At 49.3% G+C, this 16459-nt stretch overlaps 1 protein-coding gene across 1 annotated transcript; it reads left to right on the top strand.

Moving 5' to 3' along the window:
* The first annotated feature begins 449 nt into the window (after positions 1–449).
* On the top strand, positions 450–6992 carry MYCL (MYCL proto-oncogene, bHLH transcription factor). Its single transcript, XM_081258871.1, has 3 exons — positions 450–616; positions 975–1479; positions 4443–6992. The coding sequence occupies exons 1-3, from the start codon at positions 536–538 to the stop codon at positions 5039–5041; spliced, it is 1185 nt and encodes a 394-aa protein (XP_081114997.1). The 5' UTR covers positions 450–535; the 3' UTR covers positions 5042–6992.
* Positions 6993–16459: the final 9467 nt, after the last annotated feature.

Consider the following 16459-nt stretch of genomic DNA (forward strand, 5'->3'; position numbering starts at 1 on the left):
TTCCCCGCGGGCCAGACGCACCAGAAGCAAGAGGGGCGAGCCCGGGGAAGCAGGCTCGTGGGGCGGGGAGTAGTTCTCTTCCCCAGCCCAGAATCTGCAAGGAGCGCGGTTCTCGTTCGGTCTCTAGGGGACCACCCCGGCCTCGCTAAAGAGTCACGCCCCCACCAGGCGACCGCCGGGCTACATCAGCTCGCCGCCTGCTCTGCGCTCCCCAGTGTGCAATTCATTCCGAAGGGTACAGGGAATAGAATAGAGTGAGAGAGGGTATCTTGGAGGGGTGGGGCTGGGACTCCACCACCCCCACCTGTCGACCGGGAGGGGCGGGGGGAGGGGCGGGGCTTGTCCCGTAGGGCCCGCCCCCGGTCTCTGAGCCCCGGGCGCGCGACTAGATATAAGGCAGCCGGGAAACAATGCGCCTGCATCTCGCGCTCCCGCGCCGCTCCCGGGAGCGTCCGGGCCGCCGTGCGCGAGCGAGGGCGGGAGCGCGCGCGGGGGGGCGAACTCCTGAGTGCGGTCCGCGCGCTTGGTGGCGCGCATGTGCATGTGTGCGGGCTGCCGGGCTGCCCCGAGCCGGCGGGGAGCCGGTCCGCTCCAGGCGGTCGGCGGCGGGAGCGAGGTGAGGCTGCGGGCGGCCGGGAAACGGGCGCGGGTCCCGGGGAACCGGCTGCAGGCCGCCTTCTGGGCACAGCGCGCCCCCGCCCGGCCCGGCCGGGCCCTGGGAGCTGCGCTCCGGGCGGCGCTGGCAAAGTTTGCTTTGAACTCGCTCCCTGCACCCTAGTCCACGCGCTGTGACCGGCTTCCCTGGGCACGCTGACCCGCGGCCGGGCTGCCGGGTTGCGAGGAAAGGGCGCGGGCTCCAAGCCGAGAGATTGGAGAGGGACGAGAGCCTGGCAGCCAGCTGTGCTGGGGGGCGGGGGGACGCCTCCCTCCCCGGGCCCGCACCCGGGTCAGCACGTCCCCCTTCCCTCCCGCAGGGAGCGGACATGGACTTCGACTCGTACCAGCACTATTTCTACGACTATGACTGCGGGGAGGATTTCTACCGCTCCACGGCGCCCAGCGAGGACATCTGGAAGAAATTCGAGCTGGTGCCGTCGCCCCCCACGTCGCCGCCCTGGGGCTCCGGTCCCGGCGCCGGGGACCCGGCCCCTGGAATTGGTCCTCCAGAGCCGTGGCCCGGAGGAGGCGCCGGGGACGAGGCAGAATCCCGGGGTCACTCGAAAGCTTGGGGCAGGAACTACGCCTCCATCATCCGCCGTGACTGCATGTGGAGCGGCTTCTCGGCCCGGGAACGGCTGGAGAGAGCGGTGAGCGACCGGCTCGCTGCTGGCGCGCCCCGGGGTAACCCGCCCAAGGCGCCCGCCGCCCTGGACTGCGCTCCCAGCCTCGAAGCCGGCAACCCGGCGCCCGCTGCCCCCTGTCCGCTGGGCGAGCCCAAGACCCAGGCCTGCTCGGGGTCCGAGAGCCCAAGCGACTCGGGTAAGGACCGCCCTGGGCCATCAAAGAGGGGGGCACCTCATGGGTGGCCAAACCTCTGCCGCTGAGGTCAGGCACTGGGTCTGCGCAAGCCCTTCCGCCACCTCCCCCTTCCTGTGGGTGAAGCTGCCGGTGTAGCCCCCAGCGGTGTCTGTCTGGCACGTGGGTGTGTTAGTAAACAGTTTGAAGAAGTGGCGTGGGAGCCAGCGTCCCTTTGATGATGATTGGAGCCCCAGGGGACAAGCGAGACAGGGAGACAGGCTGGGGCTTGGCGCTTAGGAGGACAATACGGGGATTGGACCGTAGGGGATTTCTGTCCTTCTAAGGCTGGAAAGGGTCCCTTAAGTGTCACTCCAAGCTTGAATTTTTTTTTTTTCCTGTCTCTTTCTCTGGGAAACTCACTCCCCTGAGGAGAGAAGAAGCTGAGGAGTCTTTGTGCAAATCCAAAGCCTTCATCCTTTCAGAAACCTGGTCTCCTGCCTGGTTTACTTTCGAAAGACAATAATGGCTTCTCTTGCACCCCTACCCCTTACCATGTGTGCATCCACACCATCACCCATGAGACAGGTAGCGGAGGAATGACCACTCCCCATTAACAGATGGAAACAGGCTTAGAAATAGGAAATCACCAGAAGTGAACACCAGCTTCCTGCCATCCAGCCAGCCTCTTTTGCTCAGTCCTCCATCCCAACCAGGCACTTCTCTGAGGTTTAGAGGAACTTCGTGGTAGCTTATCTGAGAAGTGGTACATCTTGCCTTTTTGCTCTGGCCTGATGTGGGAAGGTGTTCCTCTAGGTCCCGCCCAATTCATCTGAGGGCTTTCAGATGCTTCATTTGAATTCAACAAATGTTAGCTGGCCCCTACTTTGTGCTAAGCTCTGGGCTTGGTGCTGGGGTCACAGATACAGAGCTCCAGGTTCCCCTTCCCTATCCTTGAAGGCAAGTGTAAACCTCACTGAGGACAGCCTGCTGCATCCTGTGCCACCAGACTATGTTGTTCTTAGCCTAACCTCTTCTCAGAAGTGCCCATGAGAAATATTGGGGAGGGTGTTTTATGGGGTGCAAACTGAGGCTCACATCGGGAAAATCAGGACTGAAACCTCACTGTAGCTTTTAAGAATAACTTACCTCCCATTAGAGGGAACTGGGGAATGGGTGTGGAGGTTGTCATACACTTGAAGGTAAAAATAAGGATAACAAGAACAATTAAAAGTCAGTTTTTTCGGTCCACTGTGTTAAGGTCATTTTTAACCTGCTTGCTTTCTACACCAAGACCTTCTGTTTGTTTAGTGGCTGGAATGGGAATTTGAGATCAAGAAACCAATAAAGATGTATCTCTACAAAGGCCGATGGAGTGGTAGAATGGAAGGAGCATTGTTTTGGGAGTCTGGAGACCTTAGTTTGAGATCCAGAACATTACAAAGGTGATGTGTGGACTTGGCTGAACTGGGTCTCAGTTTCTCCCTTTGCACATGGAGTATGACCTGATTGTCCAGCCGAGGACACTTCCTTGTCTGGGTAGAGTTAGACACTACTCTCTGGAAAGGAGAATCGTGTTGTACCTTATTTCTTCCTTAGGCAGAGCCTTCCACAGCTATGAGGTTTAACCCTGAAATATTAAAGGTTTGGGATGTGGGGAAGCCTCCTGATTCGTTTTCTAACCTGCCCTTTAAACCTGAACCTGTTTGCAAGCTCCTGGTTCACTCATAGGCCACATGGCCCAGAACAAAATGCAACAGATTGCAAACAATGAGGGGGGGGGGTGGGAAGAGTGACTGACGGCAAAGCTCAGCCAATAGGGGCCAGGGGCTGGGTAAGACAGCCTTCAAAACACCGCTTGGCCAGCCAATCACAGTCCTTGGGGCCAGGAGGGCTGAACGGTCAGGTTTTATTAATGGAGAAATAATGCGATTGTCCACACAATGGAAGCCTTCCTGACAAAGGGGCTCAAGCATCCTGATATGCAAAAGAGGCCGAGAACTGAGCTTTTCTGTTGTCAGGCTGAAATGCATTAAGGTGGCCTACTATGCAGGGGCTGGAAAACGTGTGGAGCAGGAAGGTTCTCCCCAAATTATCCCTCTCCTGGTTGGGGTAACCTAAAAGACCTTGGAGCAAGGGAATGATGGGGGCATGTCCAGGTGTTGCTAGTGTTTTGGCCCTTGTGTCAGAACATTCCCATGCTGCTCAGTTCCTGCCCTGGCATAGGTAGCTTGGAAATGGTCGCTTGTACCTTTGTGAAGTTCCTGCAGGTTTTGCCGACCTGTGATTACAAATCCAACCCTCTTCTGGTCAGGGAAGGGGGTGGGGCAGGCAACCTATAAATGATGGATGACTCTAGAAACCCATTGAACCCAGGAGCAAAATGCTGCTAAGGCAAACCCTTTCCCTCCCCTCTGGGTGAGGAGGGATGGGTTGTAGCCCTCCCTTCTCCGACTCTTCAGCTGAAAGGGGCGGCAGAATAGAGAGGTGGGGGAATAATAGGATTTATAACTTGTGAAAAGTAACAATTCCCAAGTGCAGGCTGTGCTGGGCTGGAACAAAGGGCAGCTCTGCCCACAGACCCCTCATTTACAATTCTGATGGGCCATGAAAGAGCCCGACTGGGGAAGATCTTTAGAGCTAAACTTTGTCCCAGGCTGATAGCTCTTTTTCTCCATCCCCTCAGTGGGGGAGGGGAGAGCCTGTGCAGACTGGGGGCTGTTGGCTTGGGTCTGCCTTTTGTTCTTATCTAAGCCTTGCTGTGCAAAGAGAAATTGGAGAATATTTTCCTTCTTGCTTATTTCACTTCCTTTCCTTCACACTGCCCTTAGCCTCATTACAGATGAATCAGCTGTCTTTCTCCTCCCTTGAATTTGTTTATATCTAAATTGGGAAAATGTCACCTCCTTTCCCAAACTCCAATATAGGGTCTGAGTACGTGTTTCTCATGGGGTGTGTTTCTTCTGTTGATCTCTCTTCTTGGACAGAGGGTGAAGAAATCGACGTTGTGACCGTGGAGAAGAGACAGTCCCTGGGTGTCCGGAAGCCGGTCACCATCACAGTGCGAGCAGACCCTTTGGACCCCTGCATGAAACACTTCCACATCTCCATCCATCAACAACAGCACAACTATGCCGCCCGTTTTCCTCCAGAAAGCTGCTCCCAAGGAGAGGCTCCAGGGCGAGGGCCCCAAGAAGAGGGTCTGGAGAGAGATGTACCAGAGGAAAAGGAAGATGAGGCAGATGAAGAAATTGTGAGCCCCCCGCCTGTAGAAAGAGAGCCTCCCCAGTCCTGCCACCCCAAACCTGTCAGTTCTGACACTGAGGACGTGACCAAGAGGAAGAACCACAACTTCCTGGAGCGCAAAAGACGGAATGACCTCCGTTCCAGGTTCTTGGCCCTGAGAGACCAGGTGCCCACCCTGGCCAGCTGCTCCAAGGCCCCCAAAGTAGTGATCCTGAGCAAGGCCTTGGAATACTTGCAAGCCCTAGTGGGGGCTGAGAAGAGGATGGCTACAGAGAAAAGGCAGCTCCGGTGTCGGCAGCAGCAACTGCAGAAAAGAATTGCGTACCTCAGTGGCTACTAACTGACCAAAAAGCCTGACTGCTCTGTCTTAACAAAGACCCGAATTTATTTTTTAACCTCCCCTATCCCCCATAGGAATTTGCACATTTTGGTTCCAGTGGGACAGCCTGGACAGTAGATCCCAGAATGCATTGCAGCCGGAGCACACACAAGAAGGGCTTGCATTCTTGGAAACCTTGCAACCCAGCTCTCCCTCTGCCCTGACTCATGGGAGCGCTGTGGCTTCTCTGACGCCTTTGGCTTCTCAGGCAGACAGCTGACTGAGGAGCCTTGGGGTCTGCCTAGCTCACTAGCTCCGAAGAAAAGCCCGACAGATGCTATGCAACAGGTGGTGGACGTCGTCGGGGGGCTCCAGCCTGCATGAAATCTCACACTCCGGATGAGCTTTAAGCTGGGAAAGGATGCTCCCACTGGTGTCTCTGGGGTGACGCTGGGACAGCTGGGCCTGGACACTCTCCCTGAGGCTCCTTTTTCCAGGAGACATACAAGCTGTCTTGGGTGAAGATGAGCTCGCAGACTTGATCAGCAGGGACCATTACCTCACTGTCAGACACTTTACAGTAGCTGAGGAGTTGGACACCTTTAATATATATATTCTGATGTTAAATGACACCCCTCCTCCCACCACTCTCCAGGCTGCGACCTTGAGAACATTTAAAGAGCTTGGCCTCTAGATTCTTTGTTTAAAAGCCCCCTGGGACCTTTCCTCTGAGGGCAGAGACCATTCAGTCCTCACCAGGGACTTTTTTGTTTCCTTCTGCCGTTGTTATGCAATGGGCTCTAAGGCACCCCCTTTCCCACAGGTCAGAAATATTTCCCTGGGACACAGGGCAAAGTGTCCCAGACTGTGGCCTGGGGAAGGCTTGGAGTCCTGGCTGTAAACCTGTTCCCTGCCCAGGTGTTTTCCATGTTAAAATTTTCTCAAAGCAGATGTCAGGCACCTGGGGAGGGAGAACTGTACCACTTCCTCTTTCCCACCTCCCTCTCGTCTCAATCCCTGACTGATAAGTTTGAAGTTCTACTAGGACCGTGCAAACCTGTCCTTCTCATGCAACTCCAAGGAGCTTGCTGGCTCTGTAGCCACCCTTGGCCTTCTGCCAGCTTGACATGAGTCAGATCCTTTTCCCAGAATCTGGGCCTTACTGCAGTTCTTACTGGGAGAGCTGCTGGGACGCATCCAGTGCTCTGGAAGGCAGAGTAGCTTCCTGGTGGGTTTTTAAGGAGCTTCTAGGAGCTCGGCTTAGTGGACCATGATGGATTTTACCCCAGCTGGACTGAGCCTCTCCAAGTGGATTCCAGGCGCAGCCTCCGTTCTGAGAAAGGCACCCAACCCAACAGGTGTCATGTGGGCAACCTCAGCAGCCCCTAAGCCTAGCCTGGAAGAAAGACCAGCCCCTCCAGAACTCTGCCCAGGGCAGCAGGTGCCTACTGGATGGGGGTTTGAAAGTAGGGGAAGGAAGGATGGTAGAGTGCTGTACGTGGCTCTGGGAAGCCAGCTGCTACTTCCAAACCTATTATGCATGAGGGTCTGTTCCTGAGGTTGCTTCCTGGCCTCAGAGAACCCCAGTGGAAGTTTGGAAAAAGCCTCCCTACCTTCTGGAGCATGGTTTTTGGGAGCCAACTGACTTCTGGAACTGTCTTTGGAGAACAGTTGAGATGTAGGTTACTGATGTCTCATCTGAATAGCTTGTGTTTTATGAGCTGCTGTTGGGTATTATGCCGGCAGCAGTCTTCTTTTTTTTTTAATACTGTATTTTTGTATGCCTTTTGCAAAGTGGTGTTAATTGTTTTTGTACAAGAAAAAAGCTCTGGGGCAATTCTCCTGTTGCAAGAGTCTGATTTATTTTAAAAGGCAGGTTTACCTGAAATTTTGTATTTAGCTGTGATTACTGATTGCCTGATTTTAAAATGTTGCCTTCTGGAACATCTTCTAATAAAAGATTTCTCAAACATGTCAGAGTGGGGGCAGAGCTTATGCCCACCGCATCCCCCGGAACCAAGGAAAATTGTTTCAGGGTAGCCACGAGTGATCTCTAACCATGTTGCTAACCTGGTCACTCCACTTTGGGTTCCTGAAATGCCATTTCAGACATGTCTAAACAATGTAGGTTCAGTACTCGGTAAGCACCTTGTGAATTGCAGAGGGCTGAATTTGTATTTTAGAAGGCTTGAAATCCCAGGGTTCCACCATTTACTCGTCCTGTGCTTTTAGCTTTACCTAAAAGCTAAAAGCCCTAGTTTGTTACTTGTAAAACGGGGATAAATGCTACTTCACAAGGGGTTGGCAGGCATTAAATGAGGGCTAAACTTTTTTTTTTTCTTTTTTCTTGTTTTCGGCCACATGGCTTGTGGGATCTTAGTTCCTCGACCAGAGATAGAACCCAGGCCCTTAGCAGTGAGTGTGCAGAATCTTAACCACTGGACCATCAGGAAATTCCCAAAGTATAGACTTTAAACCACTTTCTAAACTATAAACCTTTAAATCCTTTAGGGTGGTACTGTTCTTACCTTAGTGGTATTTTTAATGCCTTTTTTTTTGGCCATGCCCCATGGCTTGCAGGATCTTAGTTCCCTGACCAGGGATCGAACCTGTGGTCCCTGCAATGGAAGCGCAAAGTCCTAACCACTGGACCACCAGGGAAGTTGCTTGCAGGATGTCTTTTAAAAAATTCTATGAGGGGGCTTCCCTGGTGGCGCAGTGGTTGAGAGTCTGCCTGCCGAAGCAGGGGACACAGGTTTGTGCCCCCGTCCGGGAAGATCCCGCATACCGCGGAGCGGCTGGGCCTGTGAGCCATGGCCACTGAGCCTGCGCATCTGGAGCCTGTGCTCCGCAACGGGAGAGGCCACAACAGTGAGAGGCCCGTGTACCAAAAATATTATTAAAAATTCTATGAGAATTGGTGGTGTGATGTGATTTTTTTTTCTTTCTCCCTTGATTAATAAAGGAAAATGAAGGCTCCCTTTCCCTCCCATAGTTCTCAGAAACTTGCCGTAAATGCAAGAGGGGAGAATTTATTAATAGCCATTCCTCATGGAGCACTGCCTATGTCTAAGCACCCTGCTCCTTCCTACACATTATACCACACCAACCACATGCCAAGGCCTACAGAAGAGGGCACTGAGGTTCTAAGAGTGAAACATAACTGCCCAGCATTACACAGCTAGTAAGTAAATGAGCTCAAGGGATTTGAAACCAGCTCTCCCTATCTGCAGAGCCAGAGTTGTGAACCACTGCATAATAATGATCAGCTTGTTTTGTTAGCATAGGGTGTGTGAAGGAAGTAGACAGGGAATTTCATCACTTAACTGCTTGCTGGAATTGTCTCTCCTTGGGGCCACTGTGCCTGCCACTTACTGGGATGAAGTGGAGCAAATGTTCCATGACCAGCCACTCTGCTGCATTTGTGGGCTGGGTAGATTTGTCTTGCCCCAGAGAGGTGCCTTCTGGGACTGTGAAAGGAAAACAGTTGCTGTTCATAGAGGCATGAGCATCATGGTGGGAGAAGGCCACTTTGTCTCATGTAATCCTGCTTTACAGCTGAGACCTGAGTCGGTATTGCCCACCTGCACTCCTGCGAAGCCTGAGTTGAGTCCAAAAGCTACTATTGATGTAAATTCCTCACATTTACAAAGTGACCCTCATCACAACCTGGTAAATAAGCAATATCTGCCACTTGGTACTGGAGCCCAGACAGGTTTTTTTTTTTTTTTGCTGCACTGTGCGGGCTTTCGGGATCTTAGTTGCCCGACCGAGGATTGAACCCACACCCCCTGCAGTGGAAGAGCAGAGTCCTAACCACTGGACCACCAGGGAATTCCCTCAGACAGTTTTCTTGCTCAAGGTCACAGAACAGAATCCTAATCCCAAACCCAGTCTCCTGTCAGGTAAACTTCCCACTCCACCCCCACTGCCCCTATGTCCCCAAACCCAGGACATAAATAGCTGTTTGATAAAAACAGTCTTGGATTACTGGGATTCTTTTCTTAAAACTCCATTTCCAGGACTTCCCTGGTGGCGCAGTGGTTAAGAATCTGCCTGCCAATGCAGGAGACATGGGTTCGAGCCTTAGTCTGGGAAGATCCCACATGCCGCGAAGCAACTAAGCCCATGCGCCACAACTATTGAACCTGCGCTCTAGAGCCCACAAGCCACAACTACTGAGCCCATGCGCCACAACTACTGAAGCCCACGCACCTAGAGCCCATGCTCCGCAACAACAGAAGCCACCACAATGAGAAGCCCGTGCACTGCAACGAAGAGTAGCCCCCGCTCGCCGCAACTAGAGAAAGCCCACGTGCAGCAATGAAGACCCAGCGCAGCCAAAAATAAATAATAAATAAATAAATAAATAAAAACTCCATTTCCCTCTTTTAGTTATAGTCACTCTGCTCCCAGTGCATTCATCCTTCCACTTGTCAAGAAACTAGTTTGTAGAGCTTCTCTCGCTTTACTAGACCTTAAAAGAATTCATGAGCCCTCAATAAAATCTTAGGGACTCCTAGGTACAGGCCTTAACGCTGATGCTGATGTGGTTTTACATACCTTAACTCTCACAATAACCTGGAGATCAGGGTGGTGTCAGCCCCATTTCACAGGTGAGCAAACTGAAGCTCAGAGACAGTTAAGTCATTTGTCTGAGCCCAGGCAGCTAGTACCAACTGTCTGCCTCTAAGCTTCAGCTCCTTTGAGTCTGACTGTTGAGAAAGGATTGGGAATAAAGCCATCTCCTGGGGGGAAGGGAGGGTGTTTCTGGTATGTGAAGTATTTTAAGCTCCTTCCTAGCTCACTTCTGCAGGCTCCTACCTCTATCTTTGTCTGAAAATAGCCAGGAGATTATTCCTGGATTTCGGAGAACAATTTCTACAAATTAGGTTTTCCTCTGAATAGTATACCTAAGGGACTAAGTACACAACTCGGGGTTGTGGACGTAGACAATAAAGGACAGCTGAGAAGCCACACGTGGAGTGGAAAAGAAAGGCCATCCTCTCTGTTAGACAATCAAAGGCTAAACCAAGTGCTTAACTCCTGCCCCTATTGACAGCTATTTTGGGGAACTGAGACAGGTTGAACTATCTCAAAAGTGCTGAATTTGTCTTAAGTGCCCCCTGGGGTCAGGATATTTCAGAATATGCACATTAGAAGGAGAAGGGGATGATGGGGATGGCTTTGTTGATCTGGAAGTTGATAGGGGGTGTGAAAGAGGATTCTAAGGATAAGATAACCAGTTGGGAGGTGACTGATGACTGGTGACTGGGGAAGGTAAAGGGGAGGTCTGTAAATGTGTCAGTTAAGGTTCCCTTGGGGTGTGGGCATTTCTACTTTAAGCCCAGTGGACAACTCTTCTTAATGTCTTTATTTAGAACTGCTGCCAAAGGGATCAACTGTATTAAGATTACCATTCTTTTGGTGAGCAAATCTAAATATGTTCTTAAAGTCTCTAATCAGGTGAGTTATTAAACAATTAGACTCAGTGCCAGGGGTCCAGTCGGTGCCCAGGAAGTAAGTGTTGGATTGCCTCTAAACTTGTGGGAAGCAGTATGGTTAAGTAGCCTCCCACACCCAACAGAGCTCCATTCCAAATCAGGCTCTGTATTTTCCAGCTTTGTGAGCTCGGACAAATTATTAACATCTCCCAGTCCCAGTTTCCACATCTGTAAAACAGGTATAAATCATAGTACCTGCTTCTTTGGGTTGTTGTGAACAATATTAAGTGCTCAGTAAATGATTAGTATTATTTAAACCATCTAACAAGCCACACAGATCAGTCATATTTGGAAGGTGATAGGTAAAATAAGAAATCTTCCCAGAAGGGGTACTTAAAGTAATCTGAAATGGACATATTAATGTCTCAAGAGGCAATAAATCATCAGGGAAGGAGGAGACAGGATTTTGGGAGACTGAGATGAACAGAGGAGTAAAGGAGGGCAAAGACCTGAGCCTCTGACTGGTCCACAGCATCTCATGACCCATGGCAGGCAGGAGCTGTGAGTCTGTGATGCTGTTGCACATAAGGGCCCTCCATTGTCCTCACTGGGCACTGCAGTGTCTTCAAACTGAGCTGGAGTCAATGACTCCATTCAGTCATTAAATCCTCTAATGCCTATTTTTGTTCAGGCAATGATCCTCGAACCTGAGTGGACCTTAAGAATCTATGCATCCCCAAGACCCTGATGTAGTAGGTCAGGACCAGGAATCTACATTGCTGACAAGCAAGCAGGGAGGTCTTGAGCTCACACTTAGAAAAACATTGGAACAAGGGGTTGGAGCCATGTCCTGTGGAGATACAAAAATATTCACAGAAGGTGGTATAGATGGCATAGTAAAATGGTTAAGAACAGGGACTTGGGGTTACTACCTATGTGATGTTTGGGAATATCACTCAACCCCCTTGAGTTCTAGAAGTTTCCTTCTTCTCTAAAATGGATATAGTATTAACATCTACCTCATAGGACTGTTGCAAAGATTAAATAAGTTACTATATTTAAAGTGCTTAGGACTTCCCTGGTGGCGCAGTGGTTAAGAATCCACCTGCCAATGAAGGGGACAAAGGTTTGATCCCTGGTCTGGAAAGATCCCACATGCTGTGGAGCAACAAAGCCCATGCGCCACAACTACTGAGCCTGTGCTCTAGAGCTCTCAAGCCACAGTTACTGAAGCCTGTGCGCCTAGAGCCCGTGCTCCGCAACAAGAGAAGCCACCACAATGAGAAGCCCGCGCACTGTAACGAAGAGTAGCCCCCGCTTGCCGCAACTAGAGAAAGCCCGTGCACAGCAACAAAGACCCAACGCAGCCAAATATAGATAAATAAATAAATTAATTAAAATAAAATAAAGTGCTTAGAATAGTGCCCACATAGTAAGAGCAATGATATATGAAGTGATGGTTCCTTATGGAAGTTTATGAGTGTGCAAACATGATCACAAAGAAAAGCAATATGTGTCTCAGACAAGGGCTGCAAGCCTCAGAAGGGGAAGAGAGCACTTTGGAGTCGTCAAGAAAGTTCTTGTTGGAGCTACTGTGACTTTAACTGGAAATACGAGTTCCAGGAGTATTTGGCTAGGTGAGGAGGAAGAAGGTGTTCTAAGCTAAGGGAATAGCTATGCGGAAGAGAGGATTGGGAAGGTTGTGTGGAATCTGGGGAAGGGGGAGGAATCTGGTCTGATTTGCAGGCCAGGTGGTCTCATTTTTACAAAACATGAGGGGTTGCCCTGGATTTCTAAGAGGATCTTTTTGCCACAAACATCCTCTGTGATTCTTTGAAATAGGGAAGTCAGGAAAAGAAACCGATTGTGGTTTGGGACACAATGAGATTGAGGTAATGGGGTCATTCAAAATAGAGCACCCAACAGGAAATTGGAAATGTGACATTAAAGTTTTAGAAAGGGGGTTGAAATGAAGATACAGATTTGAGACTCATCAATATATGAAGATGATGAAGGCCCACAGTGCCAAGCCACAAGAAAGAGACAGGGCCAGAGAAGTAGAGGAGAGGGATTGAGGGAGCCATGAGATTAGAACCGGAAAAGACCTCTGATGGCTCTGCGTCTTTTGCCCTTTTGCACTTCCCCACTCTGATTTTGCAGCCTTCGGGGATCCCTGTGTGTGTGTAGGCTCTCATGGAGATCTGAGAAGGCAGGAAGTGAGCTCTCTTTGAGAAAATTCTGGTGTGCTCTGGAGCAAACTCTATAACTCAACTTTAGGAGTTACAGAAACCCTGGTAACTCCATGGTTTATGGTGAGCTCTACTCTCTTCTTCCCCTCACTTGTTTTGAGCCATTCCGATGCTCCTAGATTTGTATTGGCCAATCACCAATGGCAACAGTAATGGAAGCAGCCATTCCCCAAACTAATAGAAGGTGTTGTGATGACTCACAGGCACTGTACTGGGTTGTATATTGTCCCCCACTAAATTCATGACTATCCAGAACCTGTGAATGTGCCCTTATTTGGAAATACGGTCTTTGCAGATATAATCAAGTTAAGATGAGGTCATACTGGATTAGGGTGGGCTCTAATCCAGTGACTAGTGTCCTTAAGAGAGGGAAATTCTCGGGCTTCCCTGGTGGTGCAGTGGTTAAGAATCTGCCTGCCAATGCAAGGAACACGGGTTTGAGCCCTGGCCTGGGAGGATCCCACATGCTGCAGAGCAACTAAGCCCATGCACCACAACTACTGAGCCCACGTGCCACAGCTACTGAAGCCTGCGTGCCTACAGCCCATGCTCCGCAACAAGAGAAGCCACCGCAATGAGAAGCCCGCGCACTGCAACGAAGAGTAGCCCCTGCTCGCTGCAACTAGAGAAAGCCCGCATGCAGCAACGAAGACCCAACACAGCCAAACATTAAAGAAACAAACAAATAAATAAATAAATTTATTTTTAAAAAAAGAGAGAGAGGGAAATTCTTGGACAGAGACACACGTACAACAGAGAAGATGGCCATGTGAGATAGGCAGGATTGGAGTTATCCTGCCACAAACCAAGGAATGTCAAGGATTCCCAGCAACCACCAGAAGCTAGAAGAGGCAGGGAAGGATTCTTCCCTAGAGGGGAAGCATGGGAGTGTGGCCCTACCAATGCACTGATTTTGGGTTTCTAGACTCCAAAACTGTGAGAGAATACATTTCTGTTTTTTTAAGCCACCCAGTTTGTGGTAATTTGTTATGGTAGTCCTAGGAAACAAATACAGTCACCATGTTCATCATGAAATATTCCTGCATGAAACATTTTTTATTTGGGATGCCTAATTAGGATGGGGGTCAGGCTGCAAAGGCACTTTGCTTTTTTGTTTTAATTTGTGATTAAAAAAAATTTTTTTTTTGGCTGTGCGGCTTGCAGTATCTTAGTTCCCTGATGAGGGATTGAACCCAGGACCCCAGCAGTGGAAGCATAGAGTCCCAACAACTGGACTGCCTGGGAATTCCCTGCACTTTGGATTGTACCAAAAAGCTAGTGTTTATCTTTGACCCAACTTTCTTCTCTTACCTTGGGAACAGATGCTTCAGGCCTTCCATGACATATACCTCCTCCTTTCCATGTCACAGCATCCTGTAGAATTCCAAAAAGTTCAAACTTCCTGGATGCTCCATTTTGAATGACCCTTCCACTCTTAATGGCTTCACCTTTACCTTCTCCTTATGTTTCTTTCTTTTTGTAAAAAAAATTTTAATTGGGTCATCACCTAGATTTCCCCTCTAACTTTCTGCACTTCTCCCTTTCTCCTTTTCTGCCATGTTCCCATGCCCATTCCACCCCATGTACTGCTCTCAATTTCCTAAAGAATGTGAGGCAACCTAGAGGTTGCGCATCCTGACTACCCAGCTGCCCTAGGGTACAGCACACCCACACCGGCGGTAACAATTAGGTGGCTGACTGTGGACTTTCAGAAGGGCAGGCAAGAATTATTACCCTCCAAGTAATTTGAGAATCCCTAGTACCTCATTCCTGCATTTTAGACATGATCTTCCAGACTGAACGTATTCCAGCATTTTTGCCTTGTAAACTAGATTTTTTTTTAACCCCAAATAATCTGTAAGCAGTGGAGTGTGTTGAGATGGGCTTCTGCATCCTCACCTCTAGATATACACATACACTTTGAGTGAGAGACTCCCTTTCCTGTTGAGCTATCTTTCAGAATAAGCTATTTCCCATCTGGCCTCATACAAGGCAGAGAGGGGTCAGGGCTAATACCTGGGCATGACCACAAATAGCTTTTCTGACTCCCTTTTGCCGCCTTTTGTCTCCTTATTACCCTGCAAAGCTGCCCATTAGAGGGTTTTATGTTGTTTTTTATAAATACTTATTAACTCTTGATCATAGACTTCAATTTCCCAATTTTCCCTTGAACTTAATCTCTCTAATTAGGATTTCAAGTTACAGATTATCTTTCAGGAACTATTCTTAGTATAATTTAGAGTTCAGAAGATCATTAGGGAGACAGAGGTACAAATAAAATAGCCCAAAGGTATTAAAAAAATATGTTCCCATTCTCCTTTGGTGGGGCTGGCAGAATTACAATGAATGGAAATGGTATGATGTTTTTTTCTCACTTCTCCTCATTTGTTTTGGACCACAGGCTCCATTCTGATTTAGGAGTCTTTCCTGCTCAGTATTTCAGTGATAATTCTCCCCATGGTCTACAGGATCCCTGTTCTCTTTGTTTCTATAGCAACAGTCCTGTGTTGCTTGGCTAGAAGCAATTTTCTGCTGCTGTGGTGAAGCCTCATTTTTTCATTCCTTGCTCCCCAGTTGCCTTGGTAACCAGCCTCTCCCTCTTCTGGTTCCTCAGTGGTAAATTCCACCACCACCACCCCCCTTCTCTCTCTCTTTCTCTCTCTCATAACAGTCACCTGGTCATGACTTGGACAGTACTTTCCCATCTGTGAGTGAGCCTCGTCTGTCATGGTCAGATTGTCATCATGAAATTAGCCTCCCTTTTGCTTTATTTGCATCATTTCTCCGGCCTGCCTTCTTTCTGCTTGTTGTCAAGGTAACCGTACCCTCGGAAAATCTGCAGGCAAAGGCTCTACAGTTAACAACCATCATGTGAGAGTGTCTGCCAATATGTGGCCACACATCTTGATTTTAAAACCAGCCCCAGGCGGGTACCACAAATTGGAGAGAACAAGCCTTTTGATCAAAGCAGGCTGGATTGAGAAAAGGAGGTACAAGGACCCTGGGATACATGTGACTACAAGGTTTAGGCTGGGTCTGCAAGAATGGCCATTATGCCAGGGGTGATCCAAGTGATTGAGAAATGTATTTATTGGCAGTCATTCAGGGCAGGCCTATCATATTCTCTAACCATCCAGGGGTGATTCCTCTGACCCAAGGGTGATATGACCTGTGAGCTAGGCAGAGCCAGGTAGTAATCTCAGGCAGAAAGCAATTAAGACTCTTAAACTGGCTAACAAAGGGTTAGTAGAATAGGTATTTAGGCACTTTCACACATTACTGAAAATTCCTCTGCCCTTAGGCTGCTGCTCTAACCTCTTTAGTAAGGCAGATGGGGTGTTACTATTATAATACAAAATGTTTAACAAATGGTGGTGATTATGTGCCAGGGCGTTGTAGCAGGCACTTTTCAGGCATTACTTCATTTTCTCCTTATGGCAGTCCTGAGAGGTACTTAAGGATGAGAAAACTGAGGCTAAGCGAATTGTGTGAAGTCACTCAGTCACTTACTCTGGTAAGTGGCAGAGTGGGGATTTGAACCCATGTTCATCTGGCTCCAGAGTTCTTTTTTTTCTTTCCTTTTTTTTTTTTTTTTTGGCCACACGCCACATGCAGGATCTTAGTTCCCCAACCAGGGATCCAACCCGTGCCCCCTGCAGTAGAAGCGCGGAGTCTTAACCACTGGACCGCCAGTGAAGCACCCCCATAGCCCTTTTTTTTTTTTTTTTTTTTTCTTGCTGTACGCG

The sequence above is a fragment of the Mesoplodon bidens genome (assembly GCF_964165515.1).
Source record: "Mesoplodon bidens genome assembly, chromosome: 2".
NCBI lineage: Eukaryota > Metazoa > Chordata > Mammalia > Artiodactyla > Ziphiidae > Mesoplodon > Mesoplodon bidens.